The sequence below is a fragment of the Heliconius melpomene genome, chromosome 20 (assembly GCF_056956725.1).
Source record: "Heliconius melpomene rosina isolate 202511_hmr_F chromosome 20, ASM5695672v1, whole genome shotgun sequence".
Classification (NCBI taxonomy): domain Eukaryota; kingdom Metazoa; phylum Arthropoda; class Insecta; order Lepidoptera; family Nymphalidae; genus Heliconius; species Heliconius melpomene.
In genome coordinates this window covers 1,666,032-1,688,360 of record NC_140408.1, presented here as the reverse complement: position 1 = coordinate 1,688,360, position 22,329 = coordinate 1,666,032, and the positions used below count along the sequence as shown (strand labels likewise).

Below are 22,329 nucleotides of genomic sequence, written 5' to 3'. Positions count from 1 at the left end.
ATAAACTCAGCTCTGCCGCGTTCGCAATTAAGAAAGTAAGACAAATGACGGACGTTGAAACTGCCCGACTAGTCTACTTTAGCTATTTCCATAGTATTTTATCTTATGGAATGCTGTTATGGGGCAGTGCTTCAGATATCAATTCAATATTTATTCTCCAAAAAAGAGCCGTAAGATATATTTATAATCTAAGAGCTCGAGATTCTCTGCGAGATGTTTTCAAAGATGCAGGTATTATTACAGTTGCTTCCCAATTTCTATACTATAATATTCTCTTTGTCCGACAAAATATACATTATCATAGAAAAAATAGCGACAGTCATACGATAGAAACGAGAAATAAAGATAAGCTTGTTACACTAAGTTTTCGCCTCCAAAAAGTTAATAAATCCTTTATGGGTCTGAGTATACGTGTATATAATAAAATTCTGCAGTGTATTCTTAATTTGCCACTACCAAAATTTAAAATATCTGTAAAAAAAATTCTAACAAGTAAAGCTTATTACACTGTTCAAGAATATTTAGAGGATAAGCATGTATGGAATTAATGTCTATTGAATGTCAGGCAGGACAGCTGCCAGCTAATGTAATAGTAAAATACGAGTATACCATTGACTTTAAAAAGAGCAACTGTTGAGTTTCTTGCCGGCTCTTCTCAGCAGAACTGCCTTCCGAACCGGTGGTAGCTTTTTGTTGACATGTACATTCGACGATTCAAAAGTGCTTATAAAGTTTATTTGAATAAAGAATATTTTGAATTTGAATTTGAATTTGAATAAGACCACTAAAGGTACGGTGCGCACTCCGAAATTACGACCGTCGCGACGTTAATCCTATATTCAGTCTTACACTAACCTGATAACCTTGCACAGGTCCCACACGCGCCTCTGGTCGCAACGCGGCGCGGCGCGCGGTTCGCACGCGTCGTCCTTGAGCGCGGGGTGCGCCCAGGCACGCGCGAACTGCTCAATGGTGGCGGCGACGCGGCCACCCGGTAGCGCGCGCTCGTTGTGCGCGTCGCCGTCGAACGTGCCGCACAGACCGTCCACGCGATGCATGTACGACTTCGATACCTGCGAGAAACAAATTAAAACGCAATGTATTTGTCATATTATCAGAAGATGTGTATATGAATCTATTGCTTACTACTATGACTTACACCATAAACCAAAAAAATCATAAAAAGTTACTATAATTATGGAAAGTACAGATTATAGTTTAATCAAAATAAAATTGAATATCTCAATATTAGAAATATAAATAAAAATATGCAATAAAACTGAGAATTCCTTATTCTGATAATGATATTACCAAAACACACTTCAAAAATAATACATACCCCTATTTTAATATCACCATCAGGACTATATAATACTGTAAAGTTATATTTCCTAGACTTTATAGATACTCCATCTCCCAAGCGATTGACATCAAAACTGTTTCTTTGGAAGCAAATCTTGTTAGTTTGTTCTACGGTATATTCGTAATTATTGTACTCTATCATGAGAGAGGGCTTTACTAGGATCACTTCATGGCCTTGGCTTACTATAAGCTGGTTCTGGCATGTGTTCTCATCACATTTCTTACGAACTGAAAAAAAAAATCTATTCAATTTCGGTTACTTTAAAATTCACGTACAAATTGAATTAATATCTATAATTCTATAATATTATCGACATAATATGTATAAAATAAAAGAAATATTGAATTATGTTATAATAAAAAAAAATACACTATTATAGTCGACTGTAAATACGATAGGATACGATAGGAAGTCGAACCCACAGTTCGGTTTCCAGTCAAGGAAATAAAATATGTAATATTTTCATTTTCTCGCTCTGGTAACGAGGCTTTTATTTCTTTGCTTTAAATTAAATTTAAATAATTAAATAATTATTTTCTTCATTCAAATAAATATAATCGATTTTTCGTAAAGTGAAATTAACAAAAAACAGAAAAACTCCATACTAACCTACAACCATCCATTCCCCAAAACGGTTCTCTCTGGCCAGTAAGTGGAAGCATACATCATACTTGTACTCTACGCCGTCGAAGGTGTTGATAGTGCGGCCGGTCATGTTACAGAACACTGGCCTCTCGGGAGGTGGTACACAACCATATCTGTTATAATACAATTAGTAAAAATATATATCTGTATGGAACACTGACAAATGTATAGCGATTCACCTGCAACTTCACCCGCTTGTAATATTATTTTAATATTATACAACTTTCTCTTTCATAATTGTAGCCATAATTGTATAATTCTGATTTATAAGCTATATTAATATAAAGATTCATCTAAATCCGTATAGTTGTTTTTTGTGATTAATTCAATTTCAATTTTGTTTTTTGAAATTGTAACATTTTATGATTTAGGGACCAGACAACTCGGTCATCAAAAGACAGAAGTATTTTTCACATTTTTAATGTGAATACACTTAGTTAAGAAAAATACTTATTTAGAAAAATTTGAACGTAGCGGGACTCGAACTCGCGCCTCCTGGAAACTGACCGGGCGCTCTGACCACTAAGCCATACTTAAAGTACGTTCTCATCAAGCTACGTTGAAATTCTTGTACGTTTGTTACAACTTATTTATGTTGTTAGCGTTTAACTTACTGAGGGCACTCATTAACACCAAACGGTACACTTTCCAGTTTTAATGAGTATCTGTCCGGACATACAGGTGTTGAACAAATTAATGGTGGTAAAGTTGATCCTTTGGGGGGGATGGGCGGTAACTTGGGGATGCATTTGAACTGGACGCACTGTTGCTTAGCCTGTGAGGGGTTGTTGTTTAATGTTGGCTTCTCTAGGTTAAAGATTTGATTCTGGTTCGGACGTGATGGTGGACCTGGATAATGTGGTTTGTATTATAGTAGCTGACAATTAATTTGAGTAAGACGTAATGTTAATGTTTGTGGAGAAATAAGTGTAAAACGTATTAAGAAAGAGTCCAACTAATGAACAGCAAGATGAAATATCAATTTATATAAGAAAGGTTATTATGCATAACAAAAGCGAAAATTAAACTTACTATAGTATCCGCCTTTAGAATAACTGGTCTTAGAGTATCCTCCCTTAGAGTATCCACCCTTTGAAAATCCGTTGCCTCCCTTAGATCCCTTATAGAACCTTTGGTAGGAATATCTCGGGCGTGGGGGTGGGATATCTGAAGGGTTGCTATAACTGGAATGCGATGGCACCTTGCGTACGAAGTAGCCGGGCGGACATTCTACTTTGGGACATTCTTGAGCTAAAATTAAATTTTATATTACATTTTATATATTATGACTGTTTAGTATGTACTTCATAAGCGATGTGACTATGTTTAGATAATAATTAGAGAATAATTTAAAAAACTAAGAAACACGCTTCAAATTAATTATTATTTCGTAAAGAACACTTAACGTATGCAAATTAATAGAGCAAATCGGACGGCAAGAACAATAGCAGAATAGCATCATATTTTTTAACACTGATGGTTATATATCCAGGGCAAGCTAATAAAAGCGTGTTAAGTAAATTATGGTACGCAAGTCAAGTATTGGGAATCATTTACTAAGCAAAAGTTGAAAGTGGGGAACGTAGCGATGTAACGCTAGGTTCTTTATAGGTAACGCGCGGTAATCTATTAGCAAATAAGACAGAAAGAGATCTATTAGCAAATAGACAGAAAGGACAATAGGCAATTAAGGTTCTTATCAAACTGGCAAAAATTTGCTAAAATAACAATTATAACATACGTGTTTCTTTTTCTATTCGTTCTTTCTTAAGGAAAGCCTTGGGAGAAAATTTAGATGATGTCTTAAGAGAAGTCTCAGAAGAAATTGTATGAGAGATTGCTTTCCGCCTAGATGATGCAATACGCTTGGTTGCCTTCTTCTTATATTTAATATTTGATTTCTTGGGGATCTTGTACTTGTATATATCTACAATAAAATTCCGAAAACGATTTCCAATTTTAAAATGACTATAGCTTTAATGTTACGATGAGAGATGAAAATGACATATTTAAATAAAATGTATCTCTCACGTTTCTCAGTTGTGGTTGTAGGAGCTAGTGTAGTGGCCGGCGGCGTGTTAGCTTGAGTGTGTAAGACAGTAGTGACTACAGTCTCCGTTACGGTGGGTATAGTGGTGCATTCCAGTTCATCATCAGGACAGTCTTGGAGACCATCGCACCACTTTTCTAGAGGTAGACAGATTTTGCTGGTCGGGCATATCTTGGTGTTGTTCAAGCAGGGTTCACAGAGGCACTCGCATTTTTCTGTCAGTTTTGGTACTAAATCCTGTAAATTTATATTAAATTCAATATATATACGTATACATTATACATGAAATCAATACATATTACCATTAAAATTTAAATCAAACTATCGATCTACATACAGTATTTTTTTACCATAATTTTTTTTTATTTTAAAAGCTACATCCACGGGCGCATAGTTGCCCGTGCCTTTTTTTATTTTATGAAAGTTCTTTTAATGTGGCGTACTTAATTTTGGGACAATTTAAACTGTACTTATATCTAGAGCTTATACTAGAGGGGTTGGATGAGACCCCTACTGACAATTTTTTTTTCTTTTCCTTATTATTTTTTTTAAACATATATTATTATAGTACATTACATATATAATTGTCTTTTATATAATTATTTTATACATGTATATAGGTGTGGAATCTTAGATTTGGCCTGGCTTATGCAGAACGCCTTCCTTAAGTACTATAATAATTTAAATAAATAAATTTAAATATAGTTAAGATAAGTAAGTGTATTTTTAAAAGAGAATATATTATTCTTAACATTTTCCATATGCATTTAAAATGAGATGTGCTGTATAAAATTACCGGTGCGCAGGCGCAGGGCGCGGCTGGCGCACAGCTACGAATGCCGCCAAGTTTGCACACGCACGTCTCGCACTTATCTCCGCGGAAACTGGACCCCACTGGGTATCTGTTGAATAAATAACAAAAGATATAATATAAAGAAAATTACGTTTGCATTGGAACTTATAACACATCTTGTAAAGTAAATATTAATCAAAACGCCGAGTACAAAAATAATTATTTATAAAATTGTTGTAAGAATTTTTAGATGACGGATCAACCAGCCTCTCTCCAAAAAAAAAAAAAAACATACGATATAAACCCGTCGAAGCAAGGGCACTGGTCGCGAGTAACGCAGGACTCCCCGTCGTAGAGCAGCGGTGCGGCGCACGAGCAGCGCGCGCTCGGCACGCCGGCGCACGTGGGGCACATGGGCGGCGTGCGAGGCTCCTTGTCTTCGATTTCGGCTGTTAGATAAAATATCATATATCCAAATTCAAATAATTTATATATTCTTTTTTAACTTCTTGGTACTTAAAAATATGTAACCGTAGATAACCGTCGAATGCGACTGTAACGCGACAGTTCCCTAGAGTGGGATCGATCCCCACTCTAGGGAATGAAATATTTATTTAAATTTATATTTCCATTTCTCCGTTCTGTTGTCTCGAGGCAAGGCGAGGCGTTGAATTCTGCCATTTAATACGCAAAGCCAAAGCCATCCAAAATACGCCGGCAAGTGGGGAACACAGTGTTTTAACACTAGGTTCCCTCAGCCTTCTGTGTGCGGAATACAGCGTGAAGCAGATTTTTTTTTATTATTAAAAATATATCAGAAATACAAAATTAAAATGTTTGTTAGAAAAAGTGGGGTTATTTCTGAAAGAAATCTCTTCCAGCCAAACAATAGAAGTGGATGATTGTCAAACAGCTTTATCATCAGTTGACTAAAGTTACTATTACATTTGTGAGTACGCAACACATAACATTTATATAAGAGATTTTTTTTAAATACAGGCATTTTTTTTGTCTCCTATAGAGTTGGTGAATAAGACACGGGCGTTTTTGTTTGCTAAATGTCAATATAACATTATATCTATATTAGAAAGAATAAACCTAACATGGTGTACTCACGATAAGGCTCAAAGCAACCAATCGGTTCGACTTTCATTTCTATATTATTCTTCCAAGTAATGGGTAAAATTTGCAAATACTGCGCTCTAATAGGTGGTCGGAATTCATTCAGAACTACGTGTTCTCCTTCAAAGTTGCCAGGGAGTAGATCTTGGACGCCGTTTTTATCTAATAAAGGATTGAATGTGGGTAGTTCTGAAGAATACATGACGTGGTATGAGGTCACCCACCCGCTAGGACCACCTGCTGTCTTTATGCCTGTGATGTTTCGCGGTGATGTGAAATTAAACTGAAAAATTGAAAATTATGATTATATGACATATTCTAGTCCTCGTTCTGTTATATACATACTCGTACCATGTGTAAAACAAGTAGTGTTGGTTCTTTTACGAAATAAAGTAAATCATTTCCCTGGATTATTGTAGTCATTTAATAATGTAACAATGGAATGTTTAAAATATAGTGTTCTTAGTGGCCCTACCTAGTTAAGTTGTGGAATATAACTTGTTAAAATATAGAAATTTACCAAGATCCACTCTCCAGGAGTGCTGTACAGCGGAGTCCAACCCCTCTCGGAGGACATGTTGAGGAGTTTGCGACCTTCATTATTGGAGCTGGTCTCCACCAGGCTCAGGGGCATATCGCCTTCTAGACCTAGTGGGGTCACGCATTCTAGCGGCCCTAGCTGGAGTAGATAAAAGTTTAGTCAGTAATGGAAGTAATCTTGTAGCAGGGTATCAAGACGCTCCATCTCACACTTTCTGTACAATTTTCAAGACATTGTGTGTTGAGTGGTGAAACTCAACATAGTGTTTTGTCTTCATACCAGGGTAAGGAAAGGAATAAATTATTTCTGCGAGTGCATGCCAAAGCATTCTTTTATTATTTTAAAATATGTATTATATTAATTATTATTAATTAATATTTAAAAATGTTAACTTTTTATTATAATTTAAAAAAAAAAAAGTTTATTGTGAACTAATTAAAATATACTAACCGCATAAGCAATACTATGTGTTATGTTTTTATAATACGCATATTATAAAAAAAAACTACAACAGACTTAACCAACCGACAAATTGCAAATTCATGTAAAATAAAAATTTAAAAATCTACTTACTGTAGTAAATAATGTAGGTCTTGTGCTTGCTATAGTAGTAGGGATTGTTGGTTTAGTCAACGGAGTAGTAGGAGTAGTGGGGGTGGTAGGAGAGGTGGGAGAGGTAGGAGTGGTGGTAGAGGCAAGAGAGGTAGGAGAAGTATGAGTGGTGGGAGAGGTAGGAGTGGTGGCAGGGGTAGTGAGCTCCTGACAACCAATCAGTTCAAGGCGTACAGATGGAGCACCATTCCAGGTTTCGGGGCGAATGCGAATGAACTTGGCCTCTATTGGGGGTTCTATCATTTGCTTCATAGGTGTCTTTGGTGCAATGGGTCCTCGGAATTTCTGTTAAACACCATTACTTCATATAAATAAAAAACTTTTTTATATTTTTCCTATAGGTATGATTAATTAGTATGAAAATCATGGTCCACATGCTCTAGCATGTGGACCATGATTTTCATACTAACCAAGTGTGATGAAATTTATCAATAATAATTGATGATACTTCATTTAAAATTTTAAAAGTATATAGAATCATTCATTGGCTATAGATGGTTAAATATAATATGAAGTTATAAAAAAAATGTGTTTTAATTTTGCCAATAATAACATAAATAACAATCACCTTAGGTTTCCCATCAGGTCCATCGACAGTGGAGAACACTTTTCCATCATCCCCATACATAATATCGTAACTTGTGACGTATTGGTCAAAGATAGGGCTGCCTTGCATTATCACACCGTAAATGGGTTCCTTATGGGGTAACTCCACTTGAATGTATGGGTTTGTGTCAGATTCTGATGGGCTCCAGCTACCGGCTGTGGGACAAATATATTTCATAACAGGAGGCCAGTCGTGGTGCAGGGAACAAATTGTGACAGTAAACCTGAAGACTGGTTGTAGGTTCGATCCCCACTCGAAGAAATAAAATATTTATTTAAAATTTATATTACCATTTCTTCGCTCTGGTGTCGAAGCAAGGGCGGCGTTGAGTTCCGCTCATCACGCAATGGCTCCAGAATTCGACGTAAAGTGGGGAACGGAGTGTCTTAGCACTAGATTCCCTCTGTCTACCCGGTTGTATGCGGGATACAGCGTGATTAAAAAGAAACAATATTAAAAGTATTAATTCTTTTACTATGTGTGACTGTAAACGCGTCGGCTGTGGGTGTAGTTCTTAATTAGGAGAATGAATTATATTAATTTCCTCGTTCTAGTAATAAGGCAAAGCGCGACGTTAAGCACAGAGGCGATTCGTTAAGATCGCAGTATCTTAGCATTAGATTATTCCTCTACCTACTCTGCAAGACAAAAAATAATATATTACCAGATATAACCGTAGATGCTCCATTTAGCTTCGCGTACCCAGGTGCAAACATATCGTTTAGTACGGAACTCGCAGTGAAAGAGGAGTTTGGCAGCGGTTCTCCTTCCCATAACAGATTCTTGTAACTATCAGAATATATTTATTACAAATTGATTAACTTGTTAGAAGTATGCTAAATTATAAATAAAGGAGTAATTGACTAATGGCAAAAGCACTTTAATTAATTTTATATTCTTTATTTTTAAAGAATATAAAATTTTATTAGCAAATTAAATTAAATTCTTATTAGCTCAATTTTTTTTATATAAATTTGTTTTGATATTTTATCTTGAATTACAATTACAAGGATAAATAATAATCGATAATTATAGTAATGATATTTAATGGATATCTCATTATTATTACTCTTGCTTGATATTAATTTTTCACCCTTTGCCTGACCACCCCTGAATACAACATCAATACAATCAACAAAAAGCAAAACATATGAAAAAATAAAAAAAAAATCAAATAAATTTCTAATGATACCATAAAAAGATACGTCATATTTAAAAAAAAATAACTTACTTGTCCGGATTACACTCTGGTGGAGGAGTCACTGTTGTCTTTATAATCAATGTCGTTTCCGTTGCCAGTGTTGTTGACGATGGCACTGTAGTTGTTACTGTTGTCACTGTAGTCGTCACTGTTGTTTCTGTAGATGTCGTTGGCGTTGGTGTAGTTGGGTACATTATGTATGGTTTTGTAGGTCCATCTGGCACTTCTGGTGACATGCACTCGGAGAAGTCGCAGTGTAATGCATTGTCTAGACATTGACATTTCTGGCATCCGCCTACAACTACTCCGCCCGGCTGTGAATTGTTTTTTTTAGAATAATTAGATTGTATTTCACTGATTTAATGGATATTATATATGAATATTTTAATTATTTTTCAATGTAATATTTCTTATTTTTAAGTTTGACTACTTTAAATCAATATTGAAATATTATTTTCTAAAATAAAGAAATCGATAATATGACCCCAAAAAATTACATTTTGAAATAAAACTAACCTTAACGATACGGCCTTCGTCGTCACACGTACAATCCTTCAGTGGGACACAAGTCTTCTTGTCCCTCCAAAGAGAACCGAATTCGCACCTAATGTTCGCCACCGCTTCGTCCACACAACCAGCCACGCATTTCTGTACAAATTAATAGGAGGAATTAAAATTTATTTATAAATTTATGATTTTTTTGAATTTGTTTGCGATTTCAATAGCTTGTCTTGTCTTGTCAATGTTTTGTCTGATTAGCCAGAATTTAAGCCTAAAATATCGTTTTTCATCACAATTTTATGCTAGAGAATAAATAAAATAAATAAATCGGCTTCACGCTGTATCCCGCACACAGCAGGGTAGGCAGAGGGAACCTAGTGTTAAGATACTCCGTTCTCCGCTTTCTGCCGAATTCTAGAGGCAGTGTTGAGTGGCAGAATTCAACGCCGCGCCTTGCTTCGACACTAGAGAAGAAATAAATATTTCACTTCCTCGAGTGGGGATCGAACCCACAACCGCCGCGTTACAGTCACACCCTTGTGCCGCGACGGCCTTATGCTAGAGGAAGATTATTAAACATTGAGTAAGATTTTTTTTGCTAGAAGATTTCATTAAATCAATTATAAGAACTTATTACTCTATTATTCTTATCATTCTACTAAATTTAATTAAAAAATAAGCACTTCACCTGTCCCTTCAAGCATTGTTTTTCTCTGACTACAGCTTTCATAAAGTGATCGCATAATTTGTCGCAACGGAACGCGCAGTCTTTGTACACTTGACCCGGAGGACATCTGCCTGTCGTTGTTTCTGAAATAGAAATGCATGTTTAGTGGAAAATATTATGTAATAATTAAAAAAAATTAATTATTCTAAGAAGAAAAAAAAATATATAACATATGAAATTGTGAAATTTTAAATACTTATAATATAAACATACTAATCACATAAACATCTTAGGCGAGCATTGGACTTCCAATTCATAGCTATTTAAAGAGTATCTGACTAGTAAACCAATAATACAATGTTATTATGAAATAATTTATTTTCAAAATTACAGTTATAATTTTCAAAATATATATTTGTATGTGAAAAAATATCATACCTGGCACTGCAGTTGTAGTTGTTGTTGTTTTCCGTGGTTTTAATGTGGTAATTTCCTCTGAAAAAAGATAACATATATTATGAAACTTTAACGAGTTAATATTAATGATTTGATTTCGAAAAGATTTCTGAAATCAGAATATTCTTTATCTAATTAGGCCATTACAAACACTTTTGAATCGTCAAGTTACATAGAAATGTCAGTAGTGTCAGTGCTACAGAAAGCTTCCACCGGCTCGGAATATATTTTTAAATACCAAAATTAAAAATTTGTGAATTAAATTATGAATCTGGACATTTTTGGTATTTTATAATATCAAAAAAAAAAGGAACCATTTCTGAAACATTATTTTGAATCGTTTATTCAATGGACGAGGGTTTCTATTAATCAGGGATATATTTTAGTAGCACTTGCATATTTTGTTTGTAACTAATATTATTAATTGAAATTTCTCACCTCTTGGCTCTTCTGGTTCTATAGTCGACGGAGTAGTAGAAGTAGAGGCTAGAATATAAAAAAATATTAATATCAAATGTTATACATTTCATGGAGAATTTAAAATTATTGAATTAATAAAAATATAATTAACACATGTAAGTTGCAATTTTCACAAGTCTATTAAATAATATAAAGGTTATAGTTAAAATTCTGCAAAATGGGGAAAAAATCAATAACAGTACTAAAATTTGATCACATGAGCAGTGACATAAATCCGGGAGTTTGTAGCTTGAACGACACAATCGCAACAAACTGATCACATTTTTTTCCATTTTCCACAATTATAAGTAATAAATGAAGAAAAAAAATTAAAATCCACTAGTACTAAAAGCCGTAATAGTTTTATTAACTCCACACTCTGGTATTACAAATATGACAAAAGGTGGTACATTCGGTTTGGACTGGGAACCGCAGAGAATTTACTAATAGTTTTTCACTTTCTCCGCCAATGTTATGAAATAAACGAAAAAATAACTCACTAGTAGTAGAAGCAGTACTAGTTTCATTAACCCCACACTCTGGTCGTACAAGCGCGACAGACGCGGGCCAATCGCAAACCATAGAAACAGGGTTGTACATGAGGCCGGGGATACACGCCTTGAGCACGGCATGGGGTAAAGAGCTTGTTATTTCTGGGGTACACTCGTAGAACTGGCTGCAGTCGGTTGGATGCGGGTGACTTGGTCGTGTTGAGTTGAGGCATTGGAATGGCTCTGGGTGTTAACATATTTTTCTTATTATAGATTTTATATTATAAACTGTTAATTAAATTATATTTGTTATATTAGAAAGTTTTATTTTATTATTATAATTTTGCGTAAATGAAATTGTGAAACTAAAGCTTTTTTTAGTTTTACACTGTATTCGTGTAGGTAGGTTAAGACACTCCGTTGCTCACAGACAATTTAATTTTCAAATCATTGCACTTTGAATGGTGGAATTGAATCACTCGCTTTAACTTGTGAGAGCGAAGAAAATTAGAATAAACTATTTCCGGAGTTGGAATCAAACTCAGACCCGCTTTTTTATAGTCAAGTCAAGTCAAGCTAAAGCTATTATTTTATTATTACAAATGTATTGTATTTTTTATATTAACGCTCTTTAATCATATATGAAATTTAAAATATATACACGTATATGTCTTAAAACACAGAAAATATTAAAATTTACGAACCACACTCGCAGTACACTCTAATCTCAAAGTCTAGGCAGGCTTTCTCTGTTTCAGAACATATCAAGCCGTGTTCCAGACTGCATTCGACGTTGAGCCCAGTTTCTTTGGGTGTCTTGTGGTCACCGACTGTGCGACACTCGACCTTCGTCATCATATCCTTTCTGCACATTGGTGACCCAATTGTCTATGAAAAAAAAGTTTTTATTTGAAGTTTTACATGTAGCAGTCGTAACGCAGAGGCAGCTTAGTGTTAAGACACTCCACCCCACGAGCGGCTTAAGTTTCGAAACATTGATGTTGAGTATCGGAACTAGAGCAGGAGGGTAATAATGACTAGAACTCATTTTTGATTTATAATAGCCAGTATCGAAATATAATTTGTTGCAATTTTCTCAACTTCCAAATAAGTTTTTTATTAACCGATTTCTGTAAGTAAAGGAGGTTATCAATTAGACTGTATTATTATATTTTTTTAATATTTAATTTTTAACAATTAATTTCTATATATTTTTTTCACCTTCACGCTGTATCCCGCACACAGTAGTGTATGCAGAGGGAACCTAGCGTTAAAACACTTTGTTCCCTACTTTCCGCCGATTTCTGAAGGCATTGCGTGTTGAGTGGCAGAACTCAACGCAACGCTTTTCCTCGATTACTTACTTAATTTCGAGTGGTGATGTAACCCACAACTAGTCTCGTTTACGGTCACATTTTGTGCTTCTGCGCCACAACTAACCTTAATAAAATATTATTAAAATAAAAAATCACTCACAAGTTCATTAGGCATAGGCAAAGGTTCCTTATCTATTGAAGCACCGGTGAAGCCGGTTTCTGGCGGTCCTCGACTAATCCATTCCGTCCATCCAGTCTTGCATGTAAGGGGTTGGTCGTGGGGTGTAGTCTCGGGAGGCCACGATGATGTTTCCTGTGGAAGAGGCTAAGTTAATTATTTAGATCGTTGTATCCCTGCACATAGCAAGGTAGGTAGAGGAAACCTGGGAACTTAAGGTATTAAGGCCTTTCGTTGCCACTAAGGCACTTCGGTTCCCCCCTTTTCACGAAATTTGATTAAACATTTATTCAGACTATAATTTGAAGGATATAGGAAAAGGCGCGGTATGAAATTCCATTAACTTCCAATATTGTAAACCCGGAAGGAAAGTGGAGGACGGAGAATCTTAACACAAACAGGTTATACCTTTTTTAGGGGAAAGCTGAAAAATCGATATATTTTTATCATTAACAATATTTAAAATCACAACACAAACAAACCTCCTCAGTGACGCACGGCTGTCCGTTACAAATCCTCTCGCCCTTCGAGCACCTGCAGGTGTGGCACGCGTCCTCCTCTAACACGCCGCCCTCCACGACCTCTGTGCCGTCCTCCAGAATCATGCACGTCGGCTTGCACTTGCTGCGAGGTACGCACTCTTTGAGGGAGCTGTTTGAGTAGATTGTGCCTTCTGGACATGTTTTGTTTGGTTTGCAGCCTGTAAATATGAATGAAAGAAGTTCTATCATCGCAAGAGGTTCTCAGTTCTATCATCCCTAAAGAGGCTATCATCGCTAAAGAGCTCATTTTAAAATTTTTAATGTTTTTTTTTTCTAAATTTATATATGAAACTATTAAGTTGTTCCTGTATATAATCCTATTAAGTTGAAGGTGTTAGATACACTTTATAGGCGTAAGCATTGCTAATATTAATTAGTAGCAAAGTTGATTTGTGATAACAATTTGAAATAAATTAAATACATGCAACTCAATCTAATCTATTAATAAAACTATCCTCTTCTCAAATATTAAGTATTGGATGAACAAAATAGCGACTTTGCCTAGCTGCTCTCATAGCCTCCTATATGGCCTCCCTACATAGAAGAGAATAAAAAATATTATATTTATCATCGGCTCACTTAAGCATATTATCAGGAAAGACAAGAAACGTTTTTAAAAAAACTATGAATATGTTTATATTATTAGAAGGTTTTTACAATTTCGAAAACTGATTTGTATTCTCTAATACGTAGAATGAAATAAAGATATTTTTTTTTACACTTTGAAGTGGTATAAAAATGTATATAACAAAAAAAGAAAAAAATGGATATAAAAGGTTGACACTCTAAGATGTGTTTTCTACACAAAATTTAATATTCAGAACGAACAGATAGAAAAAAAATATTACCTTCAACACAAGTATCCTTCTCGCAGACCAGTTTAAGATCAGCGTATTGCAGAGTGTTGTCGCACGTTTCCGGCGGGCACGGAGAGATGCACTCGTTGTAGTTCTCACATTCACCGTCGCATTGCATCGCTGTAACATTGTTAAATGTGTCATTTGAATTTATTTTAGTATTTTTGTATTTAATGAAAAAACATTTAGTGTTCTTTTGCAGTATTCTTTATGACGAGTGGTGATGTTAAAAATGTATAGAAAAAGTTGTGAAAGAACTATTATAACATTCATAATAAATGGAAAAAAAAAATATCTACGTAGTTTTTTCCTTTTTTTAAAAATTACAAAAAACTACACTTAACAAGATCCAAAACTAAACTTAATAAAAAAAACAATTTTACCACAGTCTTAAACCTATAATTGTAAAACACTCACGACACAATTCCTGGCTTCTCCACTTGAACGTGACACCCCGCTCGGAGCACGCATGCGCGTATGCCGCTACGGCCGCGCATGCGCAGTCGCAGTCGGCACCGCTGTCGCAGGCGCACGCGTCGCTCGCGCACTTCTCAATATACAGGGCGGGCGACACCTCGCTGTGGCAAAGGCTGAATGGGTAGCGCTTTATGACGTTGCAGGTGTTGGACGCCCACTCTTTGCGGTGGGGGCGTTGCTTACAATGGTCCTGATCATGTATAAAGTCAAAATCAAATAATGTTATTCAAAATAAGAAGAGTTTTTTGGACTTAAAAGTGTTTATCAATAGTTCGTTAAAGTGCCTCAGGACCTGCGCCGGCGCAGAACCGGCGCAAGGCACTCAGCGAGCCTTTTTGATTTACAGATATGAATGATTTATCAATTTGTGATAATGATACATTTGAATTAGACTGGAGCGATTACTTAATTTTATTTTTAAATTATGAAAACATTTGTTTTTAAATATTTATGACTCGATTGAATTGCCGTAGCATATAATTATAACAATAATTATCAACAGGACAAATACAGTAAAAATAAATAAATAAATCATCATATCCCGCACACAGCAGGGGAGACAGTGGGTTACCTTGAGTTAAGACACTCCATTCCCCACTTTCTGTCGAATTTTGGGGCATTGCGTATTGAGTCCCAGAACTCAACGCCGCGCTTTTGTCTGGACACCAGAGCGAAGAAATGGAAATATAAATTAAAATATTATTTCATTTTCTCTAGTGGGTATTGAACCCACAACCAGTCGGTTTTACAGTCATACTTTGTGTCCCAGCGCCACTCCATAAGAAAAAATTGAAATCCATAATTTTCCAACATATCAAAATAGCCAAAATACTTACGGTAACTTCATGAGCTTTAGGGCATGTGGACTTTAATTTCCACGAATCAGCGAATATAACGGCCGAGGTTTCAGCGATGCCGCCTCCGGATGGCGTTTGGAAGTCGTCACGAGTGTCCGAGTTGAAGTTACCGCAGAGGCCTTTCACCTGGACAATTTAGGTTCATAAATTAATAGTTCTCTCTAAGTCATTCCTATGGAGTAATTTATTTGCTTATCTTAGTAACTATTCTAAATTGAAAAACTGTTAGTTACCGTAGCATACAAGCCTATAAATATATTATTATTACATACAATATTTGTAAAATTTACCATATATAAGAGATCAAATAGAATGATAAAATATTAGACTGTGCAAAAATGAACATTTTTTTGATAATTGATAAAAAAATGTGTGCAAATAAAAAAAAACAATACGAAAACATTATAACAATATTAAACACATATAACAACAAACTAAACATAATAAAAATAACTATTATTTTGGCAATAATTAAATCACAAAATGAAGGGGGTAGAAACTAATTTGTGGTATAGGGAAATACAAAGGTTTTTATATACAAGTAAATGGAGTAAATTCTGTGAGGAATACTTTTTGCAACATTTATATATTTATATATATTTTATTATAATCATTTGTGAATACGCCTATAATATAATAAAATAAAACCCAAAATGATATTGATAATCATAGATATAACAATAATACATACCCTATTCCTCCACATAGAATCAACTTTGACATACACACGAAGGCCACGATCCCATTGTAAGCTGACACCTAGCGATACTACGTCTAGGAACACATAGGCACCTGCCACTCGTAGCTTTATACTGTAAAAATAAAGTAAATATTAATTTATCTTGTTATGTATCTCTTGGATTTAGTGATTAGGATGAGAAAACCTAGTGTTAAATCGGCTGACGACTCACTTGTTTTAATCGTTTGGCAATTGAACCCGCAACCAAAGTCGATAAACAAATCGTAAGCGTCAAATTTTAGCCTTTTATGAAGTAATAATAAATATTAATAAAACCATAGATCGCTATTCTGTGACATCTGCATCATTTAAATGTACATATTCCAAAATATATTTTATTTAAATGTCAAAGAAAATCAATACCGTTTCAAATTTGAAGTATCAGGGAGAGGGGCACTCTTGGTTAGAGAGACAGTTTCTTCATCAGGTCCGCCGTTTCCGACGCGAAGAGTCACTGACTTGGAGCAAGTAGCTCCTGTTGTACCGCATGGTTCATTCTAATAATATAACACTAAACGTGAGTACATATAAAAATATTTTAGGATAAAATATATCACTTTTATTACCGTTAGATAAATAACGGAGATAATATACCGACAAATCATTATACTTCTTCTATGTTACAATTTATTTCTGTTCGATTGTGTGAAAGGAATTAGCAATTCGATTAGTGAAGTAAATCGGGGGCGTAGCTCAGATGGTAGAGCGCTCGCTTAGCATGCGAGAGGTACCGGGATCGATACCCGGCGCCTCCAAATATTTTGTAACAAAGTATTTATATATTTTTAATATATTTACTTACAGAAAACTTATATACTACTAATGTTATAAATTTTGAAAAGAAGAGATATTAAGCTATTTTATTTTTGTATCATATTATTTAAATATGGCGATAAAGTAAAGTCTATTGAAACGTGCTGAACTGCAAACAATACACGGTGCGTGATCGATTCGAGTACAATTAAATGATAGCTTGTTAAAAAATAAAATATTTCTTGTTATATAGAGTGCAGTTTGAATTATGAATTTTCAATTCACGATATATTATATATTTATAAAATGAAACTTATATATAAAAATAAATATAATATCTATATTGCATTGGAAGCGTAACGGAGAGAGGATTTTTCAATATTTTTTATGAGAACGGAAAAGAAAAAGATTTTACTTTTTATAGTCCACCCAAATAACATTGCGGACTACAACTTGTATCGAAATATATATGGAAAAGAACTAAAAATCCTGTATACATATGCATGTATGTATATACATTCTAACAAAATAAAACCCCACCTGTATTTCAACATTGAACCCATCCTTGCCATCAGTAGTACCCTTAGCCAGCAGGTAAGTACAGACGCCCTCGAAGTCGTAGTGTTGTCCGTCGAAGGTGGTGACGTGCGAGTCACCCCACGCGCCGCACACGCCCGCGCACTGCCGCTCCGTGCACGTCCACTTGCCACTCTTACAGTCGCTATAAATTTATAAACGTGTTATTACGTTTTTGTTAGCTTCACACTGTATCCTGGATGCAGCAGAGACTGGATGAAATCTAAAAACTAAAGACTTTCCAATAAAGATAATTTCTGTTTATAGAATATTAAAATGTGGCTTAATTTTTTAAATAATCAATAATAATATCTTATTTTACTAGCAACTGTATAGGATCTATATTTAAAATGTAAAATTAAGTATAATAAGAGACATATGCCCCCGATAATAAGAAGTTGCTCTAGATTTACTTACACTGAGAAAAGAAGCCTTCAGTTTTAAGTACACAGCCTTCACTCATAGCATTTTTTATTCAATATACGTTATAAATTGAAATGAAGTAATATCGGGGGCGTAGCTCAGATGGTAGAGCGCTCGCTTAGCATGCGAGAGGTACCGGGATCGATACCCGGCGCCTCCAAATACAATATTTTGCCAGTTTTAGAAAATTTCGTTTAGAAAAAATGCATTTAATAATGTTTATAGTAAATACGGTAGGTTTTTGTTTTTTAGTGATACAAAAAGACACATGAAAGGGGCGAGGTATGTCATTCGATCATACGATACTTCGGTTAATTTTAATTTTATGGCGCTGTACTCTATCAATTTGAGCAGATGGAAACGGAGTAATTTATATTTATCACTAGGTTGTTTCCAAATTGTGATGTATACGTGACTATCTTAAATTATGGCGAATACTAATGACTTCAGATGAAGAAACGGTTAAAAATAATATATATCGAAATTAGAGAAGGACCTCTAGCCTCCATGGTCGTTTTGGTACATATTATTTTTCCTTTCATTAATCAATGTAATAGTAACTAGTTTCTACTAGTACTTTAGTGCTGTGATCTTATAAAATTAATGAATTTCATAAATTATGCACTTGACTAGATATCAATTGCATGTGACTTGCACTTCAATATAAAGTAGTCGTTCATCAACATTGTCTTATATATAAATAACAACAAAACATTCCCATTTTTTTTTTAAATTCGAACTCAAGATCGTCGTGCACTATAAGAAATATATCAACTGGCAATGGCATGGCAATGAACTACCATTAATTCATAATATACTCGTACATATACAACAATAAAGTTGAAATTGCTCCACATTCACTTGCACTGATAAGTGAAAGGCTTAAGCTCACGTACACAGCCTTCACTTATAACATTATGTAACACAATATATACTTTAAATTGATATTAATTAATATCGGGGGCGTAGCTCAGATGGTAGAGCGCTCGCTTAGCATGCGAGAGGTACCGGGATCGATACCCGGCGCCTCCAATCATTATTTTTTCAGATATTTTTGTAAATATAGTGCTAGTATGGTTACCTTGCATCTTAATTTCAAATCAAGGCCTAGTTTTAAATTTTATTCGTTTTTTGTATTTAAAAATCTCCAGTTACAGGGTAAGAAGTATGTATTTTAAAAATTATTGTGTTAAGATCACAATTAGCAGTTTAGCAATTTTAGAAAATTATTTTTTTTTTATTATCACACAAGTATTCTTATCTCAAAGTGTATTTTTATTTAAAAAAAGGACGCTATTTGTTAATCTAATCACCCAGTTGAGATATAAAAAAAATACATTTTAACTCTATTGACTCGCGATTCTCAGCCTAGCACACTCTATTTGTAAATTTTTGAGACATTGAATTGAGTAGCGGAACTCAACATAGATCTTTGTTTTGATACCAGAGCAAGGAAATGAAAATAATTTATTCCGACGTTTGAGAAAAGAACCGACAGCCATCTCGTTCATATATTTTGCAAATATTACAAGACTTACCAAGTATTACACGCCTCTTGCATACTATGTCCATCAGGGTAACTCCTGCCACCGTGATGGCAAGGACAATCAGTTGGTAATACACATTTCTTTGAAGACGCGTCGAGTACGTAGTCTTTCTTGCATTGGCAACCCGGTCTGCATTCTTGCGATGTTATTGATTGAGCCAAATGCATGTTCTGAGAAAAATAAAATATGTATAAAATTAAAGTAAGTATTAATTATAAAAATGTGTTTTATTCTATATACAGGGGTAAACAAAAAATAATTTTGTTAAAAACTTAATAGGAATAGTAGTGTCTTTCACCGTAATAGGGCATAAAAAAAAGCTTATATACGTGGTTTTTTATTTATAAAAATATATTTAGATGATAAGAATATTTTGATCACATTTAGTACTATTGACAATTGGTGATAAACTTAAAGAAATAATACTTTAATTTGCCATATAATCCTATAGTAATAGGATGTAGAGTATTACAGGTGAACTAAAACATACACTGATTAGACAGGTTACAGGTAGGTTTTTTAACTTACCTTACAAGTCAAAGGTTCAGCAACCTCACAAGTCGTAAATTCCATATTATGAGCGCTACTACAGTTACTACGAAGGTCTTCCGCTGGTGGGTACTGTTTTATTTGTTCCGGTGTGGCGGGTGCGCACTCCCATCGCGCTCCTACACATGTACTGCAAGAAAAAATATTATTTAGGAAATTGTTATATCACATATGTAAATACTAAGTTATAAATTTAACAAAATTAGGGATATTGGATTGAACCCAGAACAATAACGTTTAAAGTCAGATGTTTCCTAGATTGCCACGTTGACGTCTTACTTTTATAAATATGACTAAACACCCCCTACAACACGTGTTCTCGGTAAAATCACTCGTTTACAACTTTCAAGCCTATATAAAATGGAATCTATTATAAAAATATAATGAAGTCTAAACTTATTTACCATAATTCACGTTCTCGTTTTCCAGCCCTTACTTCCTTATAGCCAGGCTTGAACTCCATACCCTTGTGGAAACATGTGCACATGGCTATTGGTACGCATACGTTGTTGTTATCTAGAACCTAACGAACAAAACAAACAATTTATTATCAGTAATAAGTATATATTAATATTTTACTATTAAAAAATTCTAATGAAAACTAAGAAACATTACATCAAGAGTAAAAAAAAGCATAATATTTACCTGTCCCGCGGGACACGCGCATCCCTCCACACAGGCGGGCTTGCAGTTAAGCGAGGAGGACAGCGACACGTCGGTGCAGGTGCGTAGGCAGCTGTCCGCGCACACCGTGTACTGCTGCCCACCCGTACATTGTACCTCTGTTACAAACTCATTAATATCACTATCAAGATCATCATTGAAGCTCTCGTGTCGCAAAAGCACAAGCGTGGGCCTGTAAACGCGATGGTTGTGGACTCGATTACCACTCGATAGAATGCTAATGTGTATAAAAAGATACACGGTTGACGAGTGGTGGTCACACCAAAGTTAGCTATGGCTGCGCAGGTTTGATTTTTACTTATTTTTGTCTATTTTCTTTCCGAGTGTACAATGCGCAAAAGTTCAAAAAACCTGAAATTCAGGCCGGTCACGATTCATCGACCGCACTGTACAGAGGTACTCACCGCACTCCTTGACGCTGTAGCGCCACTGCACGAGCACGCCGGCGCGCGCGCATGCATCTGCGTAGTCACCCACAACGGGGCACAGGCAGCGCGCGGGGTCGCCGGCGCACGCGCACATGTCGTACACGCAGTCCTGGTAGTACGACGCCACGTCCACATAGCTGTGGCACGCTGCAGGACACACACAGATATATTACTTTCTATACGTGAACGTGAAGTTCTTGAATAAAACAAACGTTACTCTTATTTTAAATTAAATTGTACTGTAAAAACATCGTATTTATATATGAGACAATACTATGTACTAGGAAAGCTTCATATGTAACAACAATTGTACCAAAACTAATTTTACTATTTATAAAATTAAATTATTTTTTTTCTATCTATCGTTGATTTCAAGCAAAAAATAAATTTAATAAGAATATTGTTACGAATACAAACTAACACAACAAGGCGAAACATAAGAAAAACACCATACTTACATTCAAACAGTGAACTCTTCAAATGACTACAATATTTCTCCGCAGCCTCCTTATTCTCCACATTCACTGTACACGGGTGTTCAGGCTCAGTGGCCGCGATGTCGTCACAGAACTCCCTGGTCTTCCACTTGTTGGCGAAGGCAAGTGCTGACTGTTCCACATCACCTTCGGGGGTAAGGAAGTCGTCTTTTTGGTCCAAGTTGAATGTTCCGCAGAGACCCTACGTAAATTAGCAGTGTGAATAAATTATATATTTTTACTTTTTGCTTGTTGTATTATTTGAAGATGAACAGAGGGTAAATAAATTAAAAATGTTGTTCCCACACTTTTTATTCATTTAAAATTCTTGAATGCATTTTAAAATACAAAAATCATGCACATATTCAAACAGACATAATTAGTTTTCTATAAATATTAAAAAAGTGGAAATTGTCGCA

At 35.0% G+C, this 22,329-nt stretch overlaps 1 protein-coding gene and 3 non-coding genes across 4 annotated transcripts in view; 3 read left to right on the top strand and 1 right to left on the bottom strand.

The window, feature by feature from the left end:
• Hml (hemolectin) overlaps positions 1–22,329 on the bottom strand; it is a 49,463-nt gene that overhangs the window by 14,275 nt on the left and 12,859 nt on the right. The window contains exons 20-53 of the mRNA XM_085204801.1: positions 21,893–22,112; positions 21,411–21,581; positions 20,968–21,104; positions 20,727–20,845; positions 20,302–20,452; positions 19,765–19,943; positions 17,768–17,948; positions 16,838–16,971; positions 16,427–16,547; positions 15,715–15,861; positions 14,819–15,068; positions 14,393–14,521; positions 13,485–13,702; positions 12,985–13,137; positions 12,213–12,396; positions 11,518–11,751; positions 10,997–11,044; positions 10,541–10,597; positions 10,124–10,245; positions 9,451–9,582; positions 8,965–9,248; positions 8,398–8,522; positions 7,695–7,888; positions 7,088–7,411; positions 6,494–6,652; positions 5,968–6,256; positions 5,147–5,300; positions 4,855–4,960; positions 4,040–4,295; positions 3,041–3,259; positions 2,623–2,857; positions 1,973–2,121; positions 1,340–1,590; positions 856–1,073 (exon numbers count right to left, since the gene is read on the bottom strand). Of these exons, the coding sequence (XP_085060927.1) occupies positions 856–1,073; positions 1,340–1,590; positions 1,973–2,121; positions 2,623–2,857; positions 3,041–3,259; positions 4,040–4,295; positions 4,855–4,960; positions 5,147–5,300; positions 5,968–6,256; positions 6,494–6,652; positions 7,088–7,411; positions 7,695–7,888; positions 8,398–8,522; positions 8,965–9,248; positions 9,451–9,582; positions 10,124–10,245; positions 10,541–10,597; positions 10,997–11,044; positions 11,518–11,751; positions 12,213–12,396; positions 12,985–13,137; positions 13,485–13,702; positions 14,393–14,521; positions 14,819–15,068; positions 15,715–15,861; positions 16,427–16,547; positions 16,838–16,971; positions 17,768–17,948; positions 19,765–19,943; positions 20,302–20,452; positions 20,727–20,845; positions 20,968–21,104; positions 21,411–21,581; positions 21,893–22,112 (6,050 nt within the window). The remainder of the gene's footprint in view (positions 1–855; positions 1,074–1,339; positions 1,591–1,972; positions 2,122–2,622; positions 2,858–3,040; positions 3,260–4,039; positions 4,296–4,854; positions 4,961–5,146; positions 5,301–5,967; positions 6,257–6,493; positions 6,653–7,087; positions 7,412–7,694; positions 7,889–8,397; positions 8,523–8,964; positions 9,249–9,450; positions 9,583–10,123; positions 10,246–10,540; positions 10,598–10,996; positions 11,045–11,517; positions 11,752–12,212; positions 12,397–12,984; positions 13,138–13,484; positions 13,703–14,392; positions 14,522–14,818; positions 15,069–15,714; positions 15,862–16,426; positions 16,548–16,837; positions 16,972–17,767; positions 17,949–19,764; positions 19,944–20,301; positions 20,453–20,726; positions 20,846–20,967; positions 21,105–21,410; positions 21,582–21,892; positions 22,113–22,329) is intronic.
• On the top strand, positions 17,157–17,229 carry TRNAA-AGC (transfer RNA alanine (anticodon AGC)). Its single transcript has one exon. It is a non-coding gene; the product is annotated as a tRNA-Ala (tRNA).
• On the top strand, positions 18,314–18,386 carry TRNAA-AGC (transfer RNA alanine (anticodon AGC)). The gene has a single exon. It is a non-coding gene; the product is annotated as a tRNA-Ala (tRNA).
• TRNAA-AGC (transfer RNA alanine (anticodon AGC)) lies at positions 19,186–19,258 on the top strand. Its single transcript has one exon. It is a non-coding gene; the product is annotated as a tRNA-Ala (tRNA).